The sequence below is a fragment of the Oreochromis niloticus genome, linkage group LG5 (genome assembly GCF_001858045.2).
Source record: "Oreochromis niloticus isolate F11D_XX linkage group LG5, O_niloticus_UMD_NMBU, whole genome shotgun sequence".
In the NCBI taxonomy this organism is placed as follows: domain Eukaryota; kingdom Metazoa; phylum Chordata; class Actinopteri; order Cichliformes; family Cichlidae; genus Oreochromis; species Oreochromis niloticus.
Genome location: NC_031970.2, coordinates 28,862,665 through 28,889,826, shown reverse-complemented (window position 1 = coordinate 28,889,826; position 27,162 = coordinate 28,862,665). Strand labels below are relative to the sequence as shown.

The 27,162-nt window shown below is 39.2% G+C and overlaps 3 protein-coding genes and 1 long non-coding RNA gene across 5 annotated transcripts; 2 read left to right on the top strand and 2 right to left on the bottom strand.

Annotated features, from left to right (window-relative positions):
- Nucleotides 1-1,761: 1,761 nt before the first annotated feature.
- On the top strand, nucleotides 1,762-4,632 carry thoc7 (THO complex 7). Its single transcript, XM_003442687.5, has 8 exons — nucleotides 1,762-1,909; nucleotides 2,150-2,270; nucleotides 2,380-2,507; nucleotides 2,614-2,700; nucleotides 3,954-4,011; nucleotides 4,135-4,201; nucleotides 4,306-4,375; nucleotides 4,468-4,632. Exons 1-8 carry the CDS (start codon nucleotides 1,891-1,893, stop codon nucleotides 4,527-4,529), a joined length of 612 nt encoding a protein of 203 aa, XP_003442735.1. The 5' UTR covers nucleotides 1,762-1,890; the 3' UTR covers nucleotides 4,530-4,632.
- A 40-nt stretch (nucleotides 4,633-4,672) lies between these two features.
- LOC100709769 (interferon-induced GTP-binding protein Mx) lies at nucleotides 4,673-9,916 on the bottom strand. Its single transcript, XM_003442686.5, has 12 exons — nucleotides 9,730-9,916; nucleotides 9,071-9,208; nucleotides 8,788-8,942; nucleotides 8,200-8,338; nucleotides 7,790-7,988; nucleotides 7,606-7,684; nucleotides 7,388-7,510; nucleotides 7,146-7,287; nucleotides 6,909-7,067; nucleotides 6,077-6,153; nucleotides 5,716-5,961; nucleotides 4,673-5,605 (listed from the first exon to the last, which is right to left on the bottom strand). Exons 1-12 carry the CDS (start codon nucleotides 9,914-9,916, stop codon nucleotides 5,381-5,383), a joined length of 1,869 nt encoding a protein of 622 aa, XP_003442734.1. The 3' UTR covers nucleotides 4,673-5,380.
- A 7-nt stretch (nucleotides 9,917-9,923) lies between these two features.
- On the top strand, nucleotides 9,924-13,848 carry LOC112846958 (uncharacterized). 2 transcript variants are annotated; one of them, XR_003220190.1, is made up of 3 exons: nucleotides 9,924-10,054; nucleotides 10,534-11,894; nucleotides 12,060-13,848. It is a non-coding gene; the product is annotated as an uncharacterized LOC112846958 (long non-coding RNA). The 2 variants fall into 2 exon arrangements; XR_003220189.1 differs by having other exon boundaries at nucleotides 10,534-13,848.
- On the bottom strand, nucleotides 13,623-26,301 carry LOC100708066 (interferon-induced GTP-binding protein Mx-like). The gene is given in 14 exon segments (XM_025907420.1): nucleotides 13,623-14,029; nucleotides 14,917-15,174; nucleotides 15,255-15,331; nucleotides 15,441-15,599; nucleotides 15,709-15,850; nucleotides 15,987-16,109; nucleotides 16,202-16,280; nucleotides 16,373-16,571; nucleotides 16,880-17,018; nucleotides 17,419-17,573; nucleotides 17,679-17,775; nucleotides 17,777-17,805; nucleotides 21,266-21,277; nucleotides 25,989-26,301. Coding segments are annotated over 14 exon segments (1,938 nt in total). The 5' UTR covers nucleotides 26,176-26,301; the 3' UTR covers nucleotides 13,623-13,747.
- Nucleotides 26,302-27,162: the final 861 nt, after the last annotated feature.

The following is a 27,162-nucleotide window of genomic DNA, read 5'->3' as shown; positions in this document are numbered from 1 at the left end:
ACTGCATGGCACCGCCGAACTTCTCCACCAGGAGATTTTATTTATTTATTTATTTAAATTTATTTATTTATTATTTTATTTTATTCCCCTGTTAAATACAGTATTTACAACTGCATGAAGCCTGGGAGATATGTGATAAGGGAAAACATGATAATTAACATCTGCAATTTTAAAAAATTAATAAATAAAAAAATACTACAACATGTTCACCAAACATGTGTTTAATTCGATTTAGACGATTTAAATCGATTACCTAATAATTACGGGCAAAAACAGAGATAACTATTATATGGGAATGAAAGAATCCTGAACTAAAATCTATGAGAGAAGCAATGGTGGTGGAAGTGTAACTGCTTGTGGGGGGAAAAAAAAGTTTTAAAACCTAGTTTTGATGCAAAGTCAGCACACTCTTAAAGGAGTTTTTTATTACAAGGTTTGATTGATGATTCTATTTGCAGTTTTCATATCAGCGAATGCTTCAAACTGCCTGCCCAAATAAGAGTCCCTAAGAATTTGAACATGGTTGCAGGGTGTCAAAACGTGCAGTGTCCTTAAAAAAAGTAGAGAGAACTGGACAAGAGACATGTTCTGCAGAAACAGGAAAAAATGCAAAGACCTGACACAAGACGAGATATGCCAAATTACACAAGAACTGAATTGAAAAAAGCAGTGGCATGGATATCCTGGAGTCATGAACCCAAAGTTGACATTTTTGGTTCAAATCATCACTATGTAAGGAGGAGGCCAGGAGAGAGTTAAAACAGCGAGTGCCTACAGCCATCAGTAAAACACATTGGAGAATGTTATGGTTTGGGGCTGCATTTCAGCCTGTGGTGTTAAGAATCTTGTTAAAACTGAGGGAAATATGAATACATAAAAGTACCGTCAAATTTTGATTCACCATGCACCACCATATGGAAAGGGTCTGATTGGCAAACAACTTTTTTTTTCGGTATGACATTGACCCCAAACACACTTTCAGTGCAGTAAAAGTATACCTGGATAGAAAAACACAAAATGGAACACCATCATGTCATAGACTGGCCTCCCCAGAGTCCATACCTCAACATTATTGATGCAGTGTGATATCATTTGGACAGAGAACAGAAAGAAAGGAAGCCAACATCCAAAGAAGAGCTCTGAAGAAGCCTGGAGAACTATTCCTGAGGACTGCTTAAAGAAATTCAGAGGAAACCTTACCTTAGAGAGTTCAGGCTATCTTGAAGAATAAAGGCAATCATACACTGACAGACAAGTCAACTGCAATTGTAAAATTGGAATTGAAGTTATATAAATTCAGTGTTTGCCTTATATACTATATTTCCATGGATGTTTGCACACATTTCAATAAACCACTGAAGCTATTTCCCATTTCTCTAACACAATATAAAGAAATGAGGGGTGGTTTAGTAGTTTCGCACAGTATTGTATGCAAGCCAGTTAAGAAAAATAGCTCACACTTATATCACTTTGCAGAATTTATTACAAAACGGATAAGAAAGCTATACGTCTGTGTGAAAAAAAAATCAGTTTAGTGCGATGGTTCATGACACAAATTCAGACACTCTATAAATGTCATCAGTCATCATGTCATCACCAAAACATGGTTTTAACAATATACTTCCGTGTTTTTCTGCTCTTCCCAAAGTAAAAACACTCATCATATAAAGTTTTATCAAAAAGAAACGCTCTGCATTTTTTTTTTCCAACTAAAGGTTTCACTTGTCTCATAAAATATCCAATGGCAATCTATTTTTGTCCACTCCAGTCCGATTGGTGGCGGTAATTCTTCAAACTAGCTTGCCAACCCAGGACTAAACCACAGAAGAAGAGCAGGAGACTGTCCACTTCCTGCTGTTCAATAAAGTTTTGCAAAGCCGAACCATAAACATGGGGGCTGTTACAGATGGTAAGTAACCGTTCTCTTCATTTATATTAGCTATTCATACCACCTATGAGTAGTAACAATTATCAGAACCTTTAGAAATACCACTATACCCAGTCACATACCCATACCCGTAAAAAACGAACCAGTTTTACATGGAGACGTGGGTTATTTTGGATACAGCTAACATCAAGTAGCCTTGTTAGCCGATGTATTCTCTTTACCTGCTGTACCTGAATGGCTGTTATTTCGCCCGTATTCCAGATGAAGTTATACGGAAACGCCTTCTCATTGACGGTGATGGAGCCGGAGATGACCGCCGAATCAATTTGCTCCTGAAGAGTTTCACGAAATGGTGCAACTCTCCCGGGACCCCGGAGGAAGGGTAAGCGAGCTCTACATACCCTATCAGTGGACTCGGTTGCCACGCATTTCTTTAAAATCGCCAAGAAGAATTTGGTCTGAGTCATAAAAAGTGCTGTAATTCTGTTCAGATTCACACAGTATCAGAGGATGCTGGGCATTCTGGCGCAGTGTGAATTTTCCATGGGGAAGACGTTGATGGTTTACGACATGAATCTTCGGGAAATGGAGAATTATGAGAAAATCTACTCCAACATCGGTAGGACTGGGTTTTGTGAGACTGTCCATTTATCTTCGCAACTGTTTACGAGTCACATTTTGTATTACCTGCTTTTCCAACTCGTTAATTTTTCCCCATACTACAGAACAAAACATTGCATCTGCACATGAGAAGATAGCAGAATGCAAAAAAGAAATTCAGAGGGCAAAGAGGATACGAAAGAATCGCCAAGGTAAGAAAGCTATTCAGTTAGCTGTCCTATTGACAAAAGACTCACGTTTTGTTATGTACTCTTTCTACATGATATATCTCCAGCTGTTGTCAATTCTCACCTGTAAATTCTAAAGATCTTGACATCAGTTAAAGCCTTACACCTATTTACTTGACCCTAACCCCACCAAAATATTCAAATGTGTATTTCACTGTTTCCCTTAAATGTGCTGTAATCACACTGCTACTCAAGAGAAAAAAACCTGGCTCCATTGATCATTAATAATTCTAGCCTTAATTGTAATCTTTCATTCTTCAGCAAAGTATTTGGAAAAAAAAGTTTACAAACAACTGAATGAATACCTTTCAAATCATAGTTTTTATAAGTACCAATCAAGGTTGAGAACCAGGCAACGGCACAGAAACAGCTCTTACTAAAGTCATCAGTGACTCGAGGATCAATAATGATTCCCTGAAAGTTTTTAAGTTTGAGTTTTTCTTGATCTCACTGCTGCTTTCAACACTGTTGAGCATGACATTCTAATTCATAGGCTTCAGGACAAAGTTGGTTTAACAGGTCAGGCTCTTGATTGGCTCTCATCATGGCAAAAGGGTAGAAGTTTTATGTTTCAGTTAGTAGTTTTAGATCTGCACAAATACAAATTCAATCAGAGGTTCCTCAAGAGTCTATCCTTGGTCCATTACTATTTAACTTTTACATGCTCCCACTTGGTGCTGACTTAAAGAACCATAAAGCTTTTTAGAACTGAACAGAGCCTAAACCAAAACACTTTTTGTTGGTCCCAAAAGTCCGGGACAAAAAAATTGTTTTCTATTTACCATCCATTTCTCTGAAACACCGTGAGCAAATCAGGGACCTTGGCATCATCTTGTATGGCGGTTTCAGTTTTGATAACCACATGAGTGAGGTTACCAGAACTTCTTTCTATCACTTAAAAATATATCAAAGGTTAGAAAATTCTTATCTCAAAATGACTCATGTGTTTGATCCATGTGTTCATGTCAAGTTTGTCAGATTATTGCAATCATCAGGATGTCTTTAGATGATTCAAAATGCTGCAGCTACTGTCCTTATTGGTACGTGGAAATTTGACCACTTTACCCCAGTAATGAAGGAACTTCATCGGCTCCCATTACAATATAAAATTACCTTAAAATTCTTCTGTTACTTCACAAAACTCTGTTTTGCCCACCAGTACATTATGCATATTAGATGTAACTTGTCCAACTTCACTCTTTCCTTACTTTTTCCAGAGTATGATGCTCTAGCTAAGGTTATCCAGCAGCACCCAGACCGACATGAAACACTAAAGTAAGTCAGTCCTTGCCTTCTGTTTAGTCAGATTTTTACATTAAATTAAATGCATCCAATTTGTGTGCTTTCAGCTTTTGTGATGATCTGGCTATGAGCTCAGTTTTACTTTGTTCTTTGCAGGCAGCTTGAGGCGCTTGATAAAGAACTCCAACAGCTGTCTCACATTAAGGAGAATGTGGATGCCAAGGTAAAACCAAAATATCTCTTAAACGCTTTAGTTTTAACTTTGAATATTTTTTAGTCAGCAGTAAAAATTCCTGCTTGTTAAAATCTTGCTTTTGTTCCACTCAGTTGGAGTTGCGGAAGAAGCAGTTCCATGTGCTGCTCAGTACCATACAGGAGCTTCAGCAGACCCTTGAGAGTGAGTGCTTTTTAGTCTCAGTAGCTGTTAAAGTGTGCATCTTAGCACATTTGGTGTCACCTCGCCTCGCTGATCAATTTTCTGTTTTCTAGACGATGAGAAATCAGACAATGACGACAACAGTCAGGAGAGCCCTGCAGAGAACGGAGAGTGAATATGTGGAGATCCTGAATTTAAAACAAAACTTGATTTTAATTGATTTTGTTGTCTCTGATACTTTTTTAAAATGTATTTTGAATAAAGCTGACTTGTCCACACCTGCTTTGTTTAATTTATTCACCAAATTTTAGATTCATATTTACATTGTTGATTTATATTTATGTAAAACAGAACTGTTTACTTCAACTTAAATAATAATTTAAAATTTTTGGATTATAACTATTTGTTTTGCTGTTTTTAATTTACTGTGGGAAACCACAAGAGGGAGCTAAAGTTATTTAAGTAGTTACAAAGTGTAACGGTAATGTACTGGTTCTTATCTCTGGTTTTTCTACTGAACAATCAAAGGGCTTTTATACAACTTACCTGCTCTGCCTCCTGAGTCACAGCCACCCCAGTTATTTACTCAGTTTTAGAATTGAAACTGATGAATTCAACATCTCAGCCAAACGGAAGCAGAGCAGTTCAGTTTGATTTGATCAGGGGCTTTTTGTGTGGGTTTTTTTTTTTTTTTTTTAAATTAATGAATAGAATTCCCATAAATTAGACCGTGTCATTAAGTATCTGACACTTAAAATATAATCAGAAAGGTCAAGTTAGGAAAAACTATATTTAAGCAAATTTTTGTGATGTGATGTCAAAATAATCTAAAAAAATACGAACAAGAAGCACTTTAGTATAATTTACCCACACTAGTAAACCAGAGAGTTATACAGAGCCCTTAAGCCCTAAAAGACATTTATAATTTAGGATGGAGTGCCTCATATGTTTTGGATGAAAAGACTACATGTGTACATATAAAAGGTCTCCCATCGCCTGGCACCACTGACTGCAGAGCATTCACATCTAGAACTCGACCAAGTATGCACGGGCCTTCATGAGGCGTGTGAAGCGATTCTGCAGAGCAGCCCTCTTGGTGCCAATGTCAGAATCCTCCTTCAGCAAGAACTCCAACTTTTCCTTGTCTTGAAGCATCTGCAGCATCTCCCTCTGCAGCTGGATGGCAGCCTCTTGCAGCATGTGGTAGCGGATCACCAGTGGGACTTGATCAGCCAGACGCTGCCCAGCAATCTGAAAGAGGAAGTAGAAAAGACGGTTATGAATAATTTCAAAAATAGCCTCTGTGTAAACACTCACTGATTTTGTCCATATATTTTTCCGCTAAACATAAGTAAACTTACTTTGTAATATGATTTAAGGTGTAGCATCAGTTCCTGAAGTGTAGCATGGTTATCCTTGATGTACACAGGTTTCCGCAGCTTGCCTCTGTGATTGTTTTCCTCCTCCTCATCTTCTTCCTTGCTTTCACTCAAGCTGTTGCTGTAGGTTCTGTCCTGGGAGTAAACCAGCAGCTCCATCCTGATCTGAGTTCTTAGCATTGATTCAGCAGTGGCCTCTTTATTCTGCTTAATGGCTTCGATCTTTGCCTGGAAAAAGACTTTCAGTCAGTCTGAACATTTCTTAAAATTATAAAAATGATATTTGACATAGTGCTGATAATGATTAAACAGTAAAACAGAGGCAAACTCAGACGATTGCTACCTTTGCTGTTTTTATTAGGTTAGGAAATCCAGTGAAGCTTCTCTGGGCCAGCTGTAGGAACACCCTTTTTATAGCATCTAGAGAAAACAGATATAAACAATAAAATCACTGAACTTGAAGTGATCACTTCATGGGTGCAGCATATTTCTGGGTAAATCTATTGTGTAATCCAGGCTACTTCAATAGTTTCAGTTTCAGCCAAATCTCAGTTTTAGAGAGAGGATCATTAAAAAGAAAAAGAGGTCCAACAAGCAAAAGTGCAAGATATCAAAGTCAGTTGCTTTGCCAAAACCAAGAACATGGAGTAAGTGTAAGTGTTAAACATAGATAGCACTAAAAACATTGAACAGTGAAGAAAAACGTTTTTATAACCGTGGAGATCACTTTTCAGATCGAAGGCATACAGACCGCTTATACCAAATCTGGCAAACATCTACATTTTGTAAACACGTGTGGAAAGAAGCCTTTAGATCTATGGAGCAAAGTTTTATTAAGCTATGAAACAAAAGTCATTCTATATAGAAATGTTGGACGACAAAGACAGCATCTCAAGTTCACCACCTAATCCGTTAAAACACAGCAGTGCCTCTACTTTTGCCTGAACCTGTATACTGTGAATTTGACACGCTGCTCTTTAATGGCCGTCTCATATCTGTCTGAAGCAGCAGGCTAAATTCAGAGGTATGTAAAAGCATTCTGTGTGCTCACATTTAGCCAAATGCATCAAAACTCATTGGATGGTTATTCAATGTAGCATCTACTCAGAAAATCACAAAACTAGGACAAAAAGTGAGTAATTATCCAATATGTGCTGCCTAGACTGTAACATCACCTGCTACGTCCTTGAGTTTCTTGACAGCTGGTTCTTCCAGCTGTTTGATCTGCTCCTTCACCATGACCTCAAAAGTCTTGTAGTTGATAAATCCTGGTAGTTCTCTTCCACGGTACTTGTCTTCATATACCTCCACCTCTTTTTCAATTTTCCTGTTAACTGCAACACGAATGGTATACATCAGAGATGTGAAAATGGACTGCTATACACCAGCTCAGTAAAAATAAAAAGACTCACAGTTTTGTCCTGAACGGTCCAGGTGGGCATTCCACTTCCCAAACTCTCGCCTGAGAGTAGAAAAAACATTCAGGCTCTCTCCACAGTTGAGCTCCTCTCCTGAAGTCAGGTTGATGGCATCCTGAGTGAATGCGGTCACTTTCTGCAGCACACACGTGTTAGAGGTATTTGATGTTTGTTAAGCAGATATGTAAGAAAACGAATGTAGTCACATAAATGTTATGGGTGGTAAGGAAGCTCACATCGATGAGGAAGATGAGTCTCTCAGCCATATCAGAAGGAGGTCCGTTACCATATCTGTCCAGCTCTGTCTGAGTCTGAGCCAATTTATCCTCTATCTGCTCTTCCAGTCTTGGCAGAGATCTCTGTAAATCAAATGGCAGGGTCACACCACCTTAACGCTAATCACTCGGTTGTACAGGACGTTTGTTATAAGAACGCAAAATCAGAAAAAAATCACCTCAATGTGATTCACCAGCTCAAGGGTGAGTTTTTCAGCCAGTTTAGGAACAGTGGCGTGACCTTCACTGTAAAGAGTGCTGGAGCAAGAATAAAACAGGTTCTCAGTACTTCACTAGATGATTCCCACCCAAACAAACCTACAACAAAAAAAGAAGAAAACAAAACAAAACAAAAAAACTTACTGGAAATAGGGATGATCTTTGAAGAACATCTCCTCTTTTTCTAGGGCTTCAGTAAGAGACACTTTGTCTGTGATCTCCTTCTGACCCCTGCACTTGACAATCATGTAGCCCTTATTCAGGTAGATGACTTCATTATGGACGATTTCAAGCACGTTCTCTTCTGTGCCTTTGTCCACCAGGTCAGGCTTAGTCAAGATACCTGAGCGAGGGAGGGAGAGAGAGAGAGAGAGAAGACAACTTTAAAGTGAACTTACACCTGTCACGTCTAAAAGACTGGGTTGCAGTTTGCAAATATGTTCAAAAAAGAAGCCAGTATGATTGTGGAATGAAGTTTTATAGCTTTATGAAGCATTATAACTGGGATCCTTTTACCCAAAGTCCTAAATGACCTAAGAGAGACACTTGCTTACCCAAAGTCCTCTCTCCTTCAGGATCCACCTGCTGCGCCATTTTCAAAGCCTCTGTGGTTGCAATGTCCACATTACACGGAACAACCACCAAGCTGATGGTTTCTTGTTTTGTGATAAACATCTGGATCAGTCTTTTTATCTGAAAGCATAAATTCACACCATGCATTTAGTTCTTTCTACTTCCTATTCTTAAAGTGAAAACACCCATCTAAACCTGAAATCACACAAACCTTTAGAATTCAGGCAGCCGTTGACTACAAAAGATTTTCACCTTTGCATCAAAAATAATCCTTATATTTAAAATGATGTTAGTTTGTCCAGTTATTTTTGAACTGTTGAAAATGAGGGATTGTAATTATTAAACAATACTTTTGTTACTCCTTGAATTAAAACTGAAAGTCTGCACTTGAATGCTTGACTTAATATGCATTGTAGTTAGTGTACAGAGACAAAACTACAAAAATGTCACGGTCCAGAGACTTATGGAGCAAACCACATCTGCCTTATTTACCTGTTATTTGCCTAAGGTGTATTGAAAACGAAAGAACTCCCGATGAAATTTTTCAGGGGGACCTTCAACTATGATACCTGATCGCCGATGTTCTCTGGCTGTCCTTTTACAGCCACCCTGGCAATGCCGGGCAGGTCGATGAGGGTCAGGTCCGGGACATCAGGGGAAGCGATCTCCAGACTGATGAGCTCATCGCTGATCCCCACTCCGACCCCAGCCATTTGATTTTGAGCTGAAGGTACAAACAAACAAACAAACATAACATGATATAACTAATGATTGTAGGACTGATCAGTGAAACCTTAAAGATCCGGTAGCTCAGTCAACCAGATTTAGTAATTATGTGTTTGTATATTGTACCTTCTTCAATCTTTTTACCCACAGTTGTAGGATCTTCTATTTCCTCCTCGTGGCCCTGGTAACTTATCCTTCCAGTCCATTCTTCTCCTTCTTTCTTTCTCTTCATCTTGAGTTCAAGAGGGCATCTTGTTACAATGCCTAGATTAATGAAATGTCATTGAGAAAAGGGGGAAAAAATTAAAGATAATCTGATGAAATAATGAAAAGCAGTAGTCTGTGTCAGACAGCACAAGAGTTATTTGATAATCTGTCAATAACACATCTTAATATTTGTTAAAAGTATGAATGGGGAAGAGAAGTAAATATAAATGTTTCCAAATGTAAATGAGGCCATTGCTGTAGTGTGATTCTTTATTTCCACCTCTAACACATTACATGATGACATTGCAAAACCTAGTTTGTTTCAAGCATACTGGAAACTTAAGTGAAGACACAACAGTGAAGACACAACAGAGTGAACGTTTTAAAAGCCAGGATTATTCATTTCCCTGATTATTCCCAGTCTACACTAGAACTCCTGGAGTATGATGTATCAGTTCGGTGTGTCTTTTGGCATGGTTAAAAAACATCTGTGAATGCTGCTTCAGAATCCCTTATTATCCTTTATTTCTACATTTGAACCTTTATAATTATTCCTTAATTGCTTCTTTCTTACTCACCGCTGCCTCTCGGCAGTGCCACCCCGGACAGCGCCTCCAACACAGAGCTCTTCCCCGAGCTTTGGTCTCCAATCACGGCGATAGCAGGCAGCGCCAGGTCCTTCTCTACACCGAGAGAGCGGAGAGAGTCAATAAGGTCGATGCAGGGACGGACTTTCTCCTCATACTGCTGGTTCAGAGTGCTCATGATGGTGATTGCTTGTCTCCCCGAAAGAACAAATGAATGCAGCTAAAATTAAAGTGACAAAGTCGCTGTGGGTTGTAAGCTGCTGTGTCGGAAGAAGACGGACTGAACCGGAGAAGTCTTGAAATCGCCAGCCTGGCTGTAAGTTTCGTTTCCCCTCAGTTTCGTGTACGTTACAGGTGTCTGTGTAAAAATGATGACAGACTGGCCCATCCCGTTATTTCAGTGACGGAGCATGCATTTAATAAGGTGCGTCAAACTGAGTGATGATGAACGTTAGCCAACAGTTTACACTGCAGAAAACAAAAAGGCAGAAGACTTTCTGGAGACATAGCGGTCACATACCGGGTGTACAGGTTTAAGAAAAAACAGGCACTGATGGAGATGGGCTAAATCGAAAGTACAATACAGGTTTTGTTTCCTTGTCTTTCGTTTCTCCTGCCTTCAGTAGGACCAGATTGTATATTATTTTTGTACTATTTCATTATTCTCAGATTTTTTACTTCAGTATAAGTTTTACTATTTTAAAGGGTTTAGTACGTTTAGCCTCACACATCTGGACAGCAGTAACACTTATGTGAGAATGCTGTTTGTGGACTTCAGCTCTGCTTTCATTACAGTTCAACCCCACAAACTGGTTAAAAAAGGAAGGAACTGAGGACTCCGCTCTTTGTGCACCTGGATTTTGGACTTCCTGAGCGATAGACCCTAGAACGTCAGGATGGGAGAGCACACCGCCTCCACCCTCATTCTGAATGTAGGCGTCACACAGGGGTGTGTCCTCAATCCCTTTTAATCACTTTTTACCCATGACTGTTCTCCAATTCATACCAGTAACACCATTATAAAATTTGCTGACAACACCACCATCATAGGACTGATCGAGTACAAAGATTCAGTCTACAGAGAGCATCTGAAGTGATGGTGTGACAACAACAACCTACATCTGAACACAGCCAAGACCAAGGAGATAGTAATCGACTTAAGGAGAACAAGGCGATCTGAGCTCTCCTCCCTCTACATTGATAGGGAGGAGGTAGAAAGGGTAGAAAGCTTTATGTTCCTCAGTGTCCATGTCTCAGCCGACCCTAGCTGGTCCATAAACATTTCCCACCAGGTAGGAAAAGCACAACAAAGGCTTTACTTTCTCAGGAAGTTGCATCAGGCCCAATTACCCCCAAAACTGCTAATCAACTTCTACAGCTCCACCATCAAGAGCCTTCTGATCTACTGCTGTACACCCTGGTTCAACTGCTGTAGTGTGGAGCTCAAGAGAAAACTCCAGTGGGTAGTGAGGGTGGCAGAGTGGGCAACTGGCGCTTAACTCCCCTCAGAGACATTTATGCTGGCAGACTTCAGCGGAATGCCAGTATCATCATCAAGGACTCCTCGCACCCTGGGCACTCACTTTTTACCCCCCTTCCCTCTGGTAAACGCTACTGGTCGATCAGGTCAAAGGCAGACTCAATAAAAGTTTCTACCCACAGGCTGTCAAACATGCCCTACCTCCACCCTGATTGAAGGTTAACTGTGCTGTTAACATTTATGGACATTTACACTGTATTTATAAACTATATTTATTATAGTGTAATGCAACCAACAATTCTACCTCTAATTATATGACTGTATTTAATATAGTAGCAACCAGCATTCTTACCCATTACTCAATACCACCGATCACATTGCACCTAACTATTTGGATATGGTTTTGCTCGCCATGAAGCACCAACAATGTTTTTTAGATTTTTAGCTGGAAGGAATTAAACAAAGCATATCTCATAAACATGGTATGTAACCTATAACAGATCTTATTGTAGTTATACTGGATATTAGGTGTTTTGTTTCGGGGTTTTTTTTTTAAATGAAAAGACCACATGTTGCAGTACATGTGATAGGTCTCCACATCAACTGATACCACAGACTGCAGCACTTCAATGTCTAGACCTCCACCAGGAATGCACAGGCTTTCACGAGGTGTGAGGTGAGATTGCAAAGGAGCAAAGTTAGACAGTTATGAAAAGCTTTAAAAAAAAGAAGCAAACTAAAATACACATTGTGTGTGATGTACATTCTCTAAATTCATTATTCTGATTGGCTTCCTCTTCATCCTCCTCTTTCTTGCTTTCACTCTTTCTTGCTGCTGTAGGTCCTGTTCTAAGAATAAACAAGAAGCTTCATCTTGAACTGAGTTCTCAGCATTGATTCAGCAGTGGCCTTGTTTTCCTGCTTAATGGCTTCAATCTTTGCCTGATAACAGGTAGCCAGATGCATAAATGTCTATATGTAGTAGTTTTTATATTTTTGGGCATACAGAAGACAAAAATGTAAGAAAGAGAGAACAGGAGATTATTTTCAAATACTAGACTGGAAATTTAAAGCTTAAATGTACAATGCCCCAATACGTTTTAGAGTTCTTAAATCAGGTATTGATGTGTTGCTGAATTATGTTTTTGTGAAAGATCTTGCAAAGCAAACTGAAGTACACTAATTTTATGTCATTTAGTGATTCCATGGAAATACACAAAAAAGGAGAAAAAAGATTCTTGGCTCTCATAAAAACAAACCAATTATTTTGAGTCAAATGCAACTGAAATAGATAAAATCATAGTTTTATTTATTAAACTAATAACTGATCTCATCCTGAAATAACATAAATACAGCATAAATTAAAGTTGGGATCTGAGTTTATGATCTGTAAACATCTACTGAAATAGACTGTCACCAAACCAGAAAAACCTGCAGGGTTTTGGAATCACATGTTTGTTGTGCAGATATTGTGTCAGCTCCAGTTAGTCACACAAATGCACAAAATCCTGAAACCATGAACATAAACATGCATTAGGAAATGTTGGTCTCTTGTTTTATGTATGGCAACTGCATTGAAGCACAAGATTTAGTTTTCAAGGTATTGAAAGTAACAAAGACTGCAGACTGATTACAGCTGTAAACACAATTTGAGTAGACGTAAAGGATAATGTCCGACACATGCTTGGTTTTCAGTTCACCTTTGCAAAGTAAAGGATTAAGAGAACTGTAGGCAGTGGAATAACCACTCTGAGGCATATGAGGGTCAGTCCACTTGTCAGGATCTAAGGTATTGTTTTCTATCTAGCTTTCGCTGCATATTTTATTAACTAACATTATGTAGTTCATGGTGATGTTTTAATGAGTAGAAAAATATTTTTTAAAAAAGGGGGCTCAGAACAACTTTATCCTCCCCATTATTTCTGGCAACAGTTTCATTCATATGACCAAAAAACTTTATGGCACAAAGGTTAGAAGGTGGAGGGCAAATAATACCAAGCCTGTCATTTGTGAATTGGTGTCCGTTTCCATTTTTTGTACAGTGGTATAACTAATCTCATTTATTTTGGGGCTGTACCAGTTTGAAGATGAATCCTTTGTTGAGAAATGTTCTTTTAATACATTCTGATCATATTTCTGCAGAAAAAAATGTCACTTTCAAAAAATTCAGCCTTTCAGTATATGTCTCACTTTATTTTAGTTATTCATTTCCCCTGTTAATGTATACGCAAACTGTAATACACACAATACAACAAAATAACACATGGAGTGCATACTATTAGCAGTGATTTTTATTTCTACCACTCAAAACATTTTTAATAAACAAAAAATATCCTTCTGCAACAGCAACATACATGCATATGACCCTGTAAGATGTTATATAATATATATATATATTTATATATATATATATACACACTAAAACAATTACAATCTATAATAAAGGCACTCAAAATGTATTGCAAAGCGAATGCTGGGGAAATATTTCTATGATTCTATGAAGTGACGTCCATCATTTTGTTTGTCAAGTTAGAAATCTGGTTCGAAGCTTTGCCCTTGTGCTGAGCTGAAGTTGAATGTGTTCATACTAAACTCAGTCAACAAAAGGTGGCCGTTTGAGAGGCGTTTAAGGCCCTTCTGAAGTTGTTCCCTTTGAGTTTTTGTGCCAATGTCCTCTTGAAGCAGGGACTCTTTTCTCTCCTTATCCTGAAGCATCTGCAGCATCTCCCTCTGCAGCTGGTTGGCAAACTGCTGCAGCATCTGATAGCGGATCACCAGGGGGATCTGGTCGGCAAGACGCTGACCAGCAATCTGTGAGTGGAGAAGACAAAAATAAGGATGTAAAAAGCTTTTGTTTGTTACTGTCTGTAATACGTCAGAATTTGGATATGGTTGTTGGTTTGTATTAAATTATTAGCTGTGAAACAAATAATAGACCATTTCAATATTTTGTAACCAACTTAGTTGGTTACATTGTGTTTATATCTAAAGAAAAACAGAAAAAAAGTCATACCAGACTAAGACTTAATAAAGTTGAGTAATATTCTTAAAACAAAATAAAACAAAGTACACCCTTCAGAGACTAAAACCATCCTCCCAGCAGATAATAGGGATCTGCTAAAAAGCTAAATCCTGCATGTGCGGGCATCACAAAAATATTGTTGGTGTCTCTAATACTGTAAGACCTGAATTTGGACCTGGCTTTGAGAAGACATTAAAACATTTATTCTGTATTAATAAATTATTAGGCGGAACAAAATAACATTGTTATTGTTACTGAGGCCAAACATCTCTAAGTAAAAGATTTGCTTCTGTACTGATGTCCATGGGCAGATAAACTGGATTTGTTTCTACTTTGTGGCCCATTTTTGTCCCATCAAGCTGAATTTGTTGGGGCAGTGAACAAATTCAGGTTCTAACCCAAATTTCCCGTTTGTTGCTTTATGTGACTGTGTCATAAATATAACAGGTGTTCATTTCATTTAACAGTATATATTCTAAATTTCAGCTTTAGTTTTGTTCTTTTCTTTTCTTTTTCTTCTTTTTGTTGCTTATCTGTAGTCACTGTTTCAAAGAGTCTACCTTTTCTCTTATACTGAAAAATTCAGTGGGATGTGTCTTTTGACATGGCAAGAGTTTATGTACTATATTATGTTTTTAAATGCAAACATAAAAAACAGAGTTTCAGTAACATTTACTTGGTAATAGGATTTAAGGTGTTTCAGCATCTCTTTCAGGGTGGCCCCACTGCTATTATTGTTCACAGTTTTGCTTTGGCTTTTTGCCGATGAGCCAAAGGAATTTACAGCCTCCTCTTCATCTTCCCTCTTCCTCTTTGCTAACTTCTTGCTGTATCTTGTGTCCTGAGTGTAAACGATCAGCTCCATCTGAAACTGCATCCTCAGTATGGCCTCTGCTTCAGCTTCCCGTTTAGTTCTGATGTCTTCAATCTTCAGCTAAATCACACAGAAGATGTCAGTACATATTTATCAGTGTTTAGTAATAAATATACAACAAGCGGCAAAGGAGATGTTACCATTGCTGTTCTGATGAGGTTAGGAAAGCCAACCAGGCTGCTCTGTGCCAACTCAAAGAGCTCCTTCTTCACAAGCTCTAAAAAAGAGAAAATTATCAATATATAAAATTAGAAAATGAAAGAATACCTGCAAGGTAACATGTTCTGTGATGACTTTCAATGATTACGGCATCATAAAAAACATGCCTGACACATCTTTGAGTTTCTGGACAGCAGGCTCCTCCAGCTGTTTGATCTGCTCCTGGATCATGGCCTCAAACGTCTTGTAGTTGATAAACCCTGGGAGCTCTCTTCCACGGTACTTTCGTTCATATTGAGAAACCTCTCTCTGAATATTCCAGTTGACTATAATATGGTTGTAGTTGTGGTGGGAAATATAATAGTATTAATAAATTCATCTTTTAACAGTAGGTATATTAGAGGTAACTAATTAACAAGTTTTAAATTAACTTACAATTTGTTCCAGAGGTCTCTATGGCTTTCCTCCATACTGCAAACTGAGCTCTCAGTATGGAAAAGATGCTGGACTTGTATCCACATTTTAATTCTTCACCTTTGGTGAGACTGATAGCATCCTGTGTGAATGCTGACACTCTCTAAGAAGGAACGGTTTCAAAGAACAGCACATGTTGTTTCCAGAAGCTCATATTCATTTTTCTTACACTTTTGTTTAGGAGGTGCAAAACCTGCAGCTGGCATTTTTGTGCCTCCTAAAAAAACTGGTGAACTTACATCAATGAGGAAACCAAGTCTCTCAATTGCATCAGATGGGGGTCCATTGCTTAATTTGTCCAGGTTTGCCCGAGTTTGTTTAAGTTTCTGTTGTAGCTGGTGATCAAGCCGTGGCAGAGATTTCTACAAATCACATGGACAAATCACATCAAAGCTGGAGTGGGTTAAAGCTCTCCCCAGTGACCTACAAAGGTAAAACAGTAATAAGTATTCACCTGAATATGATGCACCAGTTCAAGAGTGAGTTTTTCTGCCAGTTTAGGAACAGTGGCCTGACCCTCATCAAAGAGAGTCCTACAGCACAAACAAAAGGTTAGAGTATAAGCAACACAGCCTAACACACCACAAACGCGTGCTTGCATAATTGCCAAAAAGAGCAAACTTACTGGAAATGGGCGTGCTCTTTGAAGAAGGCTTCCTCATTTTTTATTGCTTCAGAAAGTGACACCTTCTCTGTGATCTCCTTCTGACCCCTGCATTTGACCACCATGTAGCCCTTCTTCAAGGGGATGACTTCATTATGGACAATTTTAACCACGTTCTCTTCTGTGCCTTTGTCCACCAGGTCAGGTTTAGTCAAGATACCTGAGCGAGGGAGAGAGAGATAGTGTTGGATTTCCCGCCTTATAGGAAAACCAGCTGGATAATGATGATGACAGTAATCATTAATTAGCTCCAGTCAGAGCTTGGTGCCAGCCATTAAATATTGCTCACATTGTGACAAACTATGAGATTCAACAGTTTCCTCACCTCTGAAAAGAGAACCAACATGATAAATGTATGCAGTAAGCATACATAGTAACTATATTTATTCAGTGGATAGAGAATAAATGACCTAAGAGAGACATTTGCTTATAAGCCAGGTGGCACTTTTTAAAATCAGTTCTAGTTACCCAAAGTCCTCTCTCCTTCAGGATCCACCTGCTGTGCCATCCTCAAAGCCTCTGTGGTTGCAATGTCCACGTTGCATGGAACAACCACCAAGCTGATGGTTTCTTGTTTTCTGATGTTATTCTGGATCAGTTGTTTTATCTGAAAGCATTAGCTTGTAACGTAACAAATATCAAGCTACAAAATGGAGAAATATAGTTGCAAAAGTTACATAAACTAATCGTGCCCAAATTTGGATTATTCAAATCAAGTTGTGAATGAATGTAATACCCATAAAAGATCACAGCCATACTTTTCATTTTTTCACAAGAGAAATATATCGGCTCAATAATATATGATTATATTATTGAGCCGTGGTAGTAACCAAACTTTGGATAGTGTTCTGTGGGCTGTACTGATAGCAGTCATGCATATATTTATGATGGGGTCTTTCTCGCTTTTCTAAAAATCAAAAGTAAAACAGGAAACATGTGACAGGGATGAATTGAGCTGTATTTTAATCTGACTTGATGCATTCTACCACCAGAGCTCCAAATGCTACCTGTTCACCAATGTCCTCTGATTGTCCACTGACAGCCACCCTGGTGATGCCAGGCAGGTCGATGAGTGTCAGATCTGGGACATCAGGGGAAGCAATCTCCAGACTGATGAGGTCACTGCTGATCCCAGTCTCATTCCCCACCAGTTTATCTTGTGCTGAAAAGAGGATTGGGTTTGAGTCATACCTAAACAATAAGTTTAACTAGCCTATCATCTGCCTCCATCAATAACAGTGACATTTAAGAATGCTTCACGCTGTACCTTCTCGAATCTTTTTCTCCACAAGTGAAGGCTTTTTTAGCTCTTCGTTATAGTCACGGTAGCTTATCTTTCCATACCACCCCTCTCCTTTTTTCTTTTCTCGTCATCTTCAGTTCTAGTGGACATCATGTGTCAGCTCCCAAAAAGACAAAAAACAAACCAAAAACCAGCAATAAACAACTTAAACATAAAAAATCACAAAGAAAGAACAATACAGTATCCACATCTGAACCAAAGAGTAAAACAGTGAAATGTGGATTATTAAATATTAGGTCTCTCTCCTCCAAGTCTCTGTTAGTACATGACTTAATAATTGATCAACAAATCGATTTACTCTGCCTTACAGAAACCTGGTTGCAGCCGGATGAGTATGTTAGTTTAAATGAATCAACACCCCCGAGTCATTCTAACTACCAGAAATCTCGAAGCACAGGCCGAGGGGCGGTGTGGCAGCAATTTTTCACACCAGCCTATTAATTAACGAAAGACCAAGACAGACTTTAATTCATTTGAAAGCCTGATGCTTAACCTTGTCCACCCCAGCTGTAAAACTCAGAAACCAGTCTTACTTGTTATCATCTATCGTCCACCTGGGCCTTACACAGAGTTTCTCTCTGATTTCTCAGACTTTTTATCTGATTTAGTGCTCAGCTCAGATAAAATAATTATTGTGGGTGATTTTAACATCCATGTAGATGCTAAAAATGACAGCCTCAACATGGCATTTAATCTGTTATTAGACTCAATTGGCTTCTCTCAAAATGTAAAAGAACCCACCCACCACTTTAACCACACTCTAGATCTTGTTTTAACGTATGGCATAGAAACTGAACATTTAACAGTGTTTCCTGAAAACCCTCTGCTGTCTGATCATTTCCTGATAACATTTACATTTACAATAATTGATTACACAGCAGTGGAGAGTAGACTTTATCAAAGTAGATGTCTTTCTGAAAGTGCTGTAACTAAGTTTAAGAATATAATCCACCCACTGTTATCATCTTCAATGCCCTGTACCAACATAGAGCAGAGCAGCTATCTGAACGCTACTCCAACAGAGGTCGATTATCTTGTTAATAATTTTACCTCCTCACTACGTACGACTCTGGATACTGTAGCTCCTGTGAAAACTAAGGCCTCAAATCCAAAGTCCCTGACTCCGTGGTATAATTCTCAAACACGTAGCCTAAAGCAGATAACTCGTAAGCTGGAGAGGAAATGGCGTGTCACAAATTTAGAGGATCATCATTTAGCCTGGAGAAATAGTTTGCTGCTTTATAAGAAAGCCCTCCGCAAAGCCAGAACATCTTACTATTCGTCACTGATTGAAGAAAATAAGAACAACCCCAGGTTTCTCTTCAGCACTGTAGCCAGGCTGACAAAAAGTCAGAGCTCTACTGAGCCAACCATCCCTTTAACGTTAACTAGTAATGACTTCATGAACTTCTTCACAAATAAAATTTTTATCATTAGAGAAAAAATTACCAATAATCATCCCACAGATGTAATATCATCTACAGCTACTCTTAGTACCCTCAATGTTAAGTTAGACTCTTTTTCTCCAATTGATCTTTCTGAGTTAACTTCAATAATTAATTCCTCCAAACCATCAACGTGTCTTTTAGACCCCATTCCTACAAAACTGCTCAAAGAAGTCCTGCCATTAATTAATGCTTCAATCTTAAATATGATCAACCTATCTCTAATAATCGGCTATGTACCACAGGCCTTCAAGGTGGCTGTAGTTAAACCTTTACTCAAAAAGCCATCTCTAGACCCAGCTGTCTTAGCTAATTATAGGCCAATCTCCAACCTTCCTTTCATATCAAAAATCCTTGAAAGAGTAGTTGTCAAATAGCTAACTGATCATCTGCAGAGGAATGGCTTATTTGAAGCGTTTCAGTCAGGTTTCAGAGCTCAGCACAGCACAGAAACAGCTTTAGTGAAGGTTACAAATGATCTTCTTATGGCCTCTGACAGTGGACTCATCTCTGTGCTTGTCCTGCTAGACCTCAGTGCTGCGTTCGATACTGTTGACCATAATATCCTATTAGAGCGATTAGAACATGCTGTAGGTATTACAGGTACTGCACTGCAGTGGTTTGTATCATATCTATCTAATAGACTCCAATTTGTACATGTAAATGGAGAGTCCTCTTCAGACACTAAGGTCAATTATGGTGTTCCACAGGGTTCAGTGCTAGGACCAATTCTATTTACATTATACATGCTTCCCCTAGGCAACATCATTAGAAGACATAGCATAAATTTTCACTGCTATGCAGATGACACGCAGCTCTATCTATCCATGAAGCCAGGTAACACACACCAATTAGTTAAACTGCAGGAATGTCTTAAAGACATAAAGACCTGGATGGCCGCTAACTTTCTGCTTCTTAATTCAGATAAAACTGAGGTTATTGTACTCGGCCCTGAAAATCTTAGAAATATGGTATCTAAGCAGATTCTTACTCTGGATGGCATTACCTTGGCCTCCAGTAACACTGTGAGAAACCTTGGAGTCATTTTTGACCAGGACATGTCCTTCAACGCACATATTAAACAAATATGTAAGACTGCTTTCTTCCATTTGCGCAACATCTCTAAAATTAGAAATATCCTGTCTCAGAGTGATGCTGAAAAACTAGTTCATGCATTTATTACTTCCAGGCTGGACTACTGTAATTCACTATTATCAGGATGTCCTAAAAACTCGCTGAAAAGCCTTCAGCTAATCCAAAATGCTGCAGCAAGAGTACTGACAGGGACTAGAAAGAGAGAGCATATTTCTCCTGTTTTGGCTTCCCTTCATTGGCTTCCTGTTAAATCCAGAATTGAATTCAAAATCCTGCTCCTCACATACAAGGTCTTAAATAATCAGGCCCCATCTTATCTTAATGACCTTGTAGTACCATATCACCCTATTAGAGCACTTCGCTCTCGCTCTGCAGGCCTACTTGTTGTTCCTAGAGTATTTAAAAGTAGAATGGGAGGCAGAGCCTTCAGTTTTCAGGCCCCTCTTCTGTGGAACCAACTTCCAGTTTGGATTCGGGAGACAGACACTATCTCTACTTTCAAGATTAGGCTTAAAACTTTCCTTTTTGCTAAAGCATATAGTTAGGGCTGGACCAGGTGACCCTGAATCCTCCCTTAGTTATGCTGCAATAGACGTAGGCTGCCGGGGATTCCCATGATGCATTGAGTTTTTCCCTTCCAGTCACCTTTCTCACTCACTATGTGCTAATAGACCTCTCTGCATCGAATCATATCTGTTATTAATCTCTGTCTCTCTTCCACAGCATGTCTTTCATCCTGTTTTCCTTCTTTCACCCCAACCGGTCGCAGCAGATGGCCGCCCCTCCCTGAGCCTGGTTCTGCCGGAGGTTTCTTCCTGTTAAAAGGGAGTTTTTCCTTCCCACTGTCGCCAAAGTGCTTGCTCATAGGGGGTCATATGATTGTTGGGTTTTTCTCTGTATTTATTATTGTGCTATCTACTGTACAATATAAAGCGCCTTGAGGCGACTTTTGTTGTGATTTGGCGCTATATAAATAAAATTGAATTGAATTGAATTGAATTGAATTGAATCTTGTCACAATACCTGTGTTTTTTATGAGTGAATGGTGAGACAGAGAGGAAAACATTTGAGTGAATACCCAGAGTATTTGATAAGATCATAAAAAAGCAGTCATTATACTATATTGCCAAACACATACATAATGAGGTATACTTCATTAATCCCGTAGGAAATTGTTTAGTTAACACATTCACTCAGTGATCAAATGTACCTCAGGGTAGCCATTCAGTGGATTTGAACCCCTGACCTTCCAAACATGGGGTTAACACTCTACCTACTGAGCTATCTCAGCCTCAACAGACCTTGCTTTGCACACTGATGTGCAATATTGTTGGAACAGGAAGGGGCCATCCCCAAACTGTTTCCACAAAGTTGGGAGCATGAAATTGTCCAAGATGTCTTGGTATGCTGAAGTATTAAGAGTTCCTTTCACTGGAACTAAAGGGCCAAGCCAAGCTCTGGTAAAACAACCCCATGCATTATCCCCCTCTATCAAACTATACACTTCCTACAATGCTGGCAAGTACCTTTTTCCTGGCAACCGCCAAACCAGGACTCATCTATCGGATTGCCTGATGGAGAAGCGCAGTTCATCACTCCAGAGAACACGTCTCCACTACTCTAGAGTCCAGTGGTTTATACCACTGCATCTGACTCTTTACATTATGCTTGATGATATGAGGCTTGCATGTAGCTGCTCAGCCAGCTAAACCCATTCCATGAAACTTTCCACTTTCTGTTCTTGAGCTAATCTGAAGGCCATGTTTGGAGGTCTGTAGAGATTGAATCTCAAGCAAACTTTTCTTTCTTTGTTATTATGGGGTATTGTGTGCAGACTAAGGTGAATAAGAGTGAAACATGACAAAAATGTGGAACAAGTGAAGTGCTGTGAATACTTTGCAGATACACTGTAACTGAAAAATAAACAGAGGAAATTATTCAATGAACAAGATGAGAAAGAAAAGGAAGCAAGGGAGGGCAAAGGAACCAAAATGAAACAAGACAGAGAGGGAAACAGTGAAGGTCCCCGAAACAGAAACTCAAACAGACCAAGACTCAAAACAACAAGAACTAAAAATACAGCAAAGCTAAACACCCAAACTTTAAGCAACAGAAATAAAAATAAACCCAAACAGAAACTGAAATTTATCCAGCCAGCCCGACATTTGTCTCGGCATATCCAGATATATTCAAACGCACTTCTATGGAACCACGTCAGAGCCCATGCCAGGATAAGACCAGTGGTCAGGTAGTATTGTAAGGATTTGATTTGAACAAAGTTGAATTTGAACAAAGAAATAACGCCAATTAAACAAAGGTAAGGGATTTCAAATGTATATACACCACCGATCAAAAGTTTTAGAACACCCCAATTTTTCCAGTTTTTATCGAAAATTATGCAGTTTAATGTCTCATTGCACCCTGAAATGAAAGCATCGTACAAATAAGCAACTGCAGTTTAAAAAAAAGAAATAATGGAATCAATTTATAGACTAAAATGTATTCTAAACTTTTGACTCATCAAAGTAGCCACCTTTGGCAGATATAACAGCTAAACTAAAATCCCCAGATTCAGTTGTGGTGAGCCACACCTCTTCCTTTCAGAGTTTGCCCCAGTTTCTGAGTGCCTTTTGATAGTGAAGGAAACTGTAGTCACTGACACCTTGACTTTCTTTGCAATTTCTCTGTAGGAAATACCTACATTTTTAACTGTTATGATGGCCTGTCTCTCTTCCATTATTAATTGCCTTTTTTTGTAACAGTAAACTACTCTCTGCAGTACAATACTGTTCAACTGATGCTCACGTGGGTATGTGTTACGACTGCTGTCATAATGTTGTTTCTCATATGCAAATTTAAGTGTGCAGGTGCCTTCTCGTCATTGGTGGATCCAGGGGACAGTTCCTGCGGATTGGCTAACTACCGAGAGACAACGTATTTGATGACACCGCCATGGACGGCCAGCCATTCATCCTCGGCCCATCCTAACGGGCAGACTTTATGTTACCTGTCTAGTGATGTTTGTTTTACACAGGAGCATGTAGGGGTGGACTGCCCTTTTCTTTGTTTACAGTTTTCTCATGTTTTTGTTAGTTGGGGAGGTAAGTTCCTGTCGTTTGGTTTAATTCTTTTGAGTAGGCAAGTTTGATATATCCTTGAGATAGGCTCCTTTTGTTTGTTGTTCTTTCGTTAGGTCCACCCCAAAGTTATAGTCCGCTCCTTTCCTTTGTTTTAAATCCACTCATTGTAAATAAATCACCATCAAACTACTAATTGTGTGATGTGCTGCTTGGGGTCGGACGGGGATGGATCACCCTTATGTTATGGTCTGGCCACTCCGAGACGGGCTATAACAGTATGGTACCACAGTGTGTTCCAACACTGCTTTTATGCAGACAGAGGGGATTGTAAGTAATCCAGAAAAGATGGAACACCTACAGGAATTAGTAGCACCAGCTTTCAAGGCTTGATCGACTTCCATTGCTACAGAACAGCTTTAAATTGTTAACCCATTTCGTGTTCCCTGAAAAAGGCCTTTTTGTATATGTGGCACTATGATAAAGATAAAGACATGAAAATAGTCGCCCCCCATTTTATTTTATACTCAAAGACACTTTCTTTTGGTAAGGCCACTGTTAATGTCAATTGTACTGTTATATAAATTCCGCCAACAGAGGGCGCTCAGTCTCGTACGCTTCACTAGAAGAAATGCAGCGTACGGCCCGCGCGCTGAAAAGAACTGATTAACCTGTCCTTTTTCTGTTTTTCTACAGTTTTCTGTGAAAAATAAATATGTTGCACAGGAGATGAGTTGGCCCACCATTTCGGCAGTGTAACATATAATTCTGAAATGTACTTTTTTCAGTTTTGGGTAACCTGAACTTTTTTAACCTCTGGCCTTTCTAACCTTCGTGCCATTTCAAATTATTCATCGGACTTGAACGACTTGAACTGCAAAAAATAACTGGAAAAATTGGGGTGTTCTAAAACTTTTGACCGGTAGTGTATATTATTTAAGTAAGGTATGAAAGGATTACTTACAGTTAAGCCCATAATTATTCATACCCCTGCCAAATATTGACTTAAAGTTACTTTTGTTGAACAAGCAAGTTCTTTTTTGAGCAGAAATGACACAGGTGTCTCCCCAAAGATAATAAGACGATGTACAAGAGGCATCATTGTGGAAAAAAATATTTCTCAGGTTTTATTTATATTTTAGCAAAAAGTATCATGTCCAGAATTATTCATACCCTTCTCAATAATCAATAGAAAAAAGCCTTTATTGGCTATTACAGCAATCAAACGCTTCCTATAATTGCAGACCAGCTTTCTGCATGTCTCCACAGGCATTTTTGCCCATTCATCTTTAGCAATGAGCTCCAAATCTTTCAGGTTGGAGGGTCTTCTTGCCATCACCCTGATCTTTAGCTCCCTCCACAGATTCTCAATTGGATTCAAGTCAGGACTCTGGCTAGGCCACTGCAAAACGTTACTGGTGTTGTCTGCTAACCATTTCTTCACCACGTTTGCTGTATGTTTTGGGTTATTGTCGTGCTAAAATGTCCACTGGTTCCCAAGGCCAAGTTTTTCTGCAGACTGCCTGATGTTGTTGTTGAGAATCTTCATGTATTGCTCTTTTTTCATGGTGCTGTTTACTGTGATTAGGTTCCATGGTCCATTGGCTAAAAAACACCCCCAAAGCATTAGGTTCCCACCACCATGTTTGACAGTGGGGATGGTGTTCTTTGGGTTGAAGGCTTCTCCATTTTTATGCCAAATGATCACAATGATGCCAACATCATTGTGACCAAATAATTCAATTTTTGTTTCATCTGACCATAACACTGAAGACCAGAAACCTTCTTCTTTGTCCAGATGAGCATTTGCAAAGGCCAAATGAGCTTTTGCATGCCTTAGAAGTGCCTGGAGAAGTGACGTTTTCCTTGGTCTGCATCCGTGGAACCCAACATTGTCCGTTGGACTGTCTGGCTTGAGACATTGCCACCAGCAGAGCCCAGATTCACCAGAATGGCCTTGGTGGTGATCCTTGGATTCTTTTTCACCTCTCTCACTATTCTCCTGGCCAGCACAGGTTTCACTTTTGGCTTCCGACAACGTCCTCTGAGATTTTCCACAGTGCGGAACATCTTGTATTTTTTAATAATACTTTGCACTGTAGCCACTGGAACTTGAAAACATTTGGATATGGCCTTGTAGCCCATTCCTCACTTGTGAGCAACCACAATGCGCAGCTGCAGGTCCTCACTCAGTTCCTTTGTCTTAGCCATGAATGTCCACAGACCACCTGCAGAGAGCTGCTGTTTTTCACCTGTTGAGTTGATCAAAACAGCTATTTCCAATTAATCAGGGTAATTAGGATTCTTTAGAACAGCTTTGACTATTTGGAATGGATGGAACTTTGGATTTTCCCAGAGACTGTGACAGTTTGTAAAGGGTATGAATAATTCTGGACATGATACTTTTTGCTCAAATGTAAATAAAAGCTGAGAAATATTTTTTTTCCACAATGATGCGTCTTGTACATCATCTTATTATCTTTTGTGATACGCCTGTGTCATTTCCAGTCAAAAAATAACTTGCTAGTTGAATAAAAGTAACTTTAAGTCAAAATTTGCCAGGGGTATGAATAATTTTGGGCTTAACTGTATATACTGGACTGTCACGATTCTAATGAACAGTGAGTTTGCTCAGCTGGAAATAAGTGTCTTCTTACCAACTCCTCTCGGCAGTGCCACCCCGGACAGCGCCTCCAACACAGAGCTCTTCCCCGAGCTTTGGTCCCCTATCACGGCGATAGCAGGCAGCGCCAGGTCCTTCTCTACACCAAGAGAGCGGAGTTTATCAATGAGGTCGATGCAGGGACGGACCTTTTCCTCATACTGCTGGTTCAGAGAGTTCATGGTAGCTAATGTTTGTCTCCTGAAAAATGATTTTGTAGAAAAGGTAAAAATGACAGTGTGAACTGTAACCTGCTCTATCAAAATTGTTGGCTTAACCCGGAAAAGCCCGGAAAAGAGTTTGCTATAAGTTTCGTTTCTTCGCACCTGTTCTCGCATTGTTTATTCAAACATACAGAGAGGAGGCAGCCTCTTCTTAAAGTGATGCTTTCTTTAACTCGCGGTTATTTGACTGTGCAGTGTGCACTATAGAGTCCATCCATCCATCCATCCTCTTCCGCTTATCCTTTTCAGGTTTTTTGCATAAGGGGGTTTGGAGCCTATCCTAGCTGCATTACAGTTCTTCACTTTAATTATTTTTTTCCTAAATCAGCAATTAAGTGAGTTCGGTTAGGTTTCATTTCTTTCATTTCTCCTGTTACTTCACCCTACTTCTTGCAAGATCACGGGAGATAGCCTTACGCTGAGCAAAACGCAAAGTTCCTGTTGCTAAACCACAGTGATTTGGGTCATTCAGCATCCTGTCCATGGAAGAGGAAAAATACTTATATCTTAAGTCTTATCCTGAGCATGTTTTTCTCTCGATGTATGTATGTGTGTGTGTGTGTACATCTATGAGAGAAGTACCGTGAAGCTCACTTGATTTCTAACTTTAGTAAATGCTTTGCTGATGAGTTTGATACCTCAATCAGTTTCAGAGGTATTTACTTTGGCACAATGTTCCTTTTGTAAATTATAGTCCTCTGTAGAGGGAAACAAGTAAGCCCATGCCCATGGTGTTGAAACTATGTAACTGATGTCAGCAGACTGGTTGACCAGCCTGACGCAGGGCAAACACCACTTCAGATTTGACAAAGACAAAAAATTTCAGTGCAGAGATGTGCTTCTTAGTAGAGTAAAAAATACAGATAATTTCTTGCCCCTACTGTCATCACTTAAAAATGGCAAATAAACAAACTTAAAAAAACACATTTTTTTTAGGATCAGTAT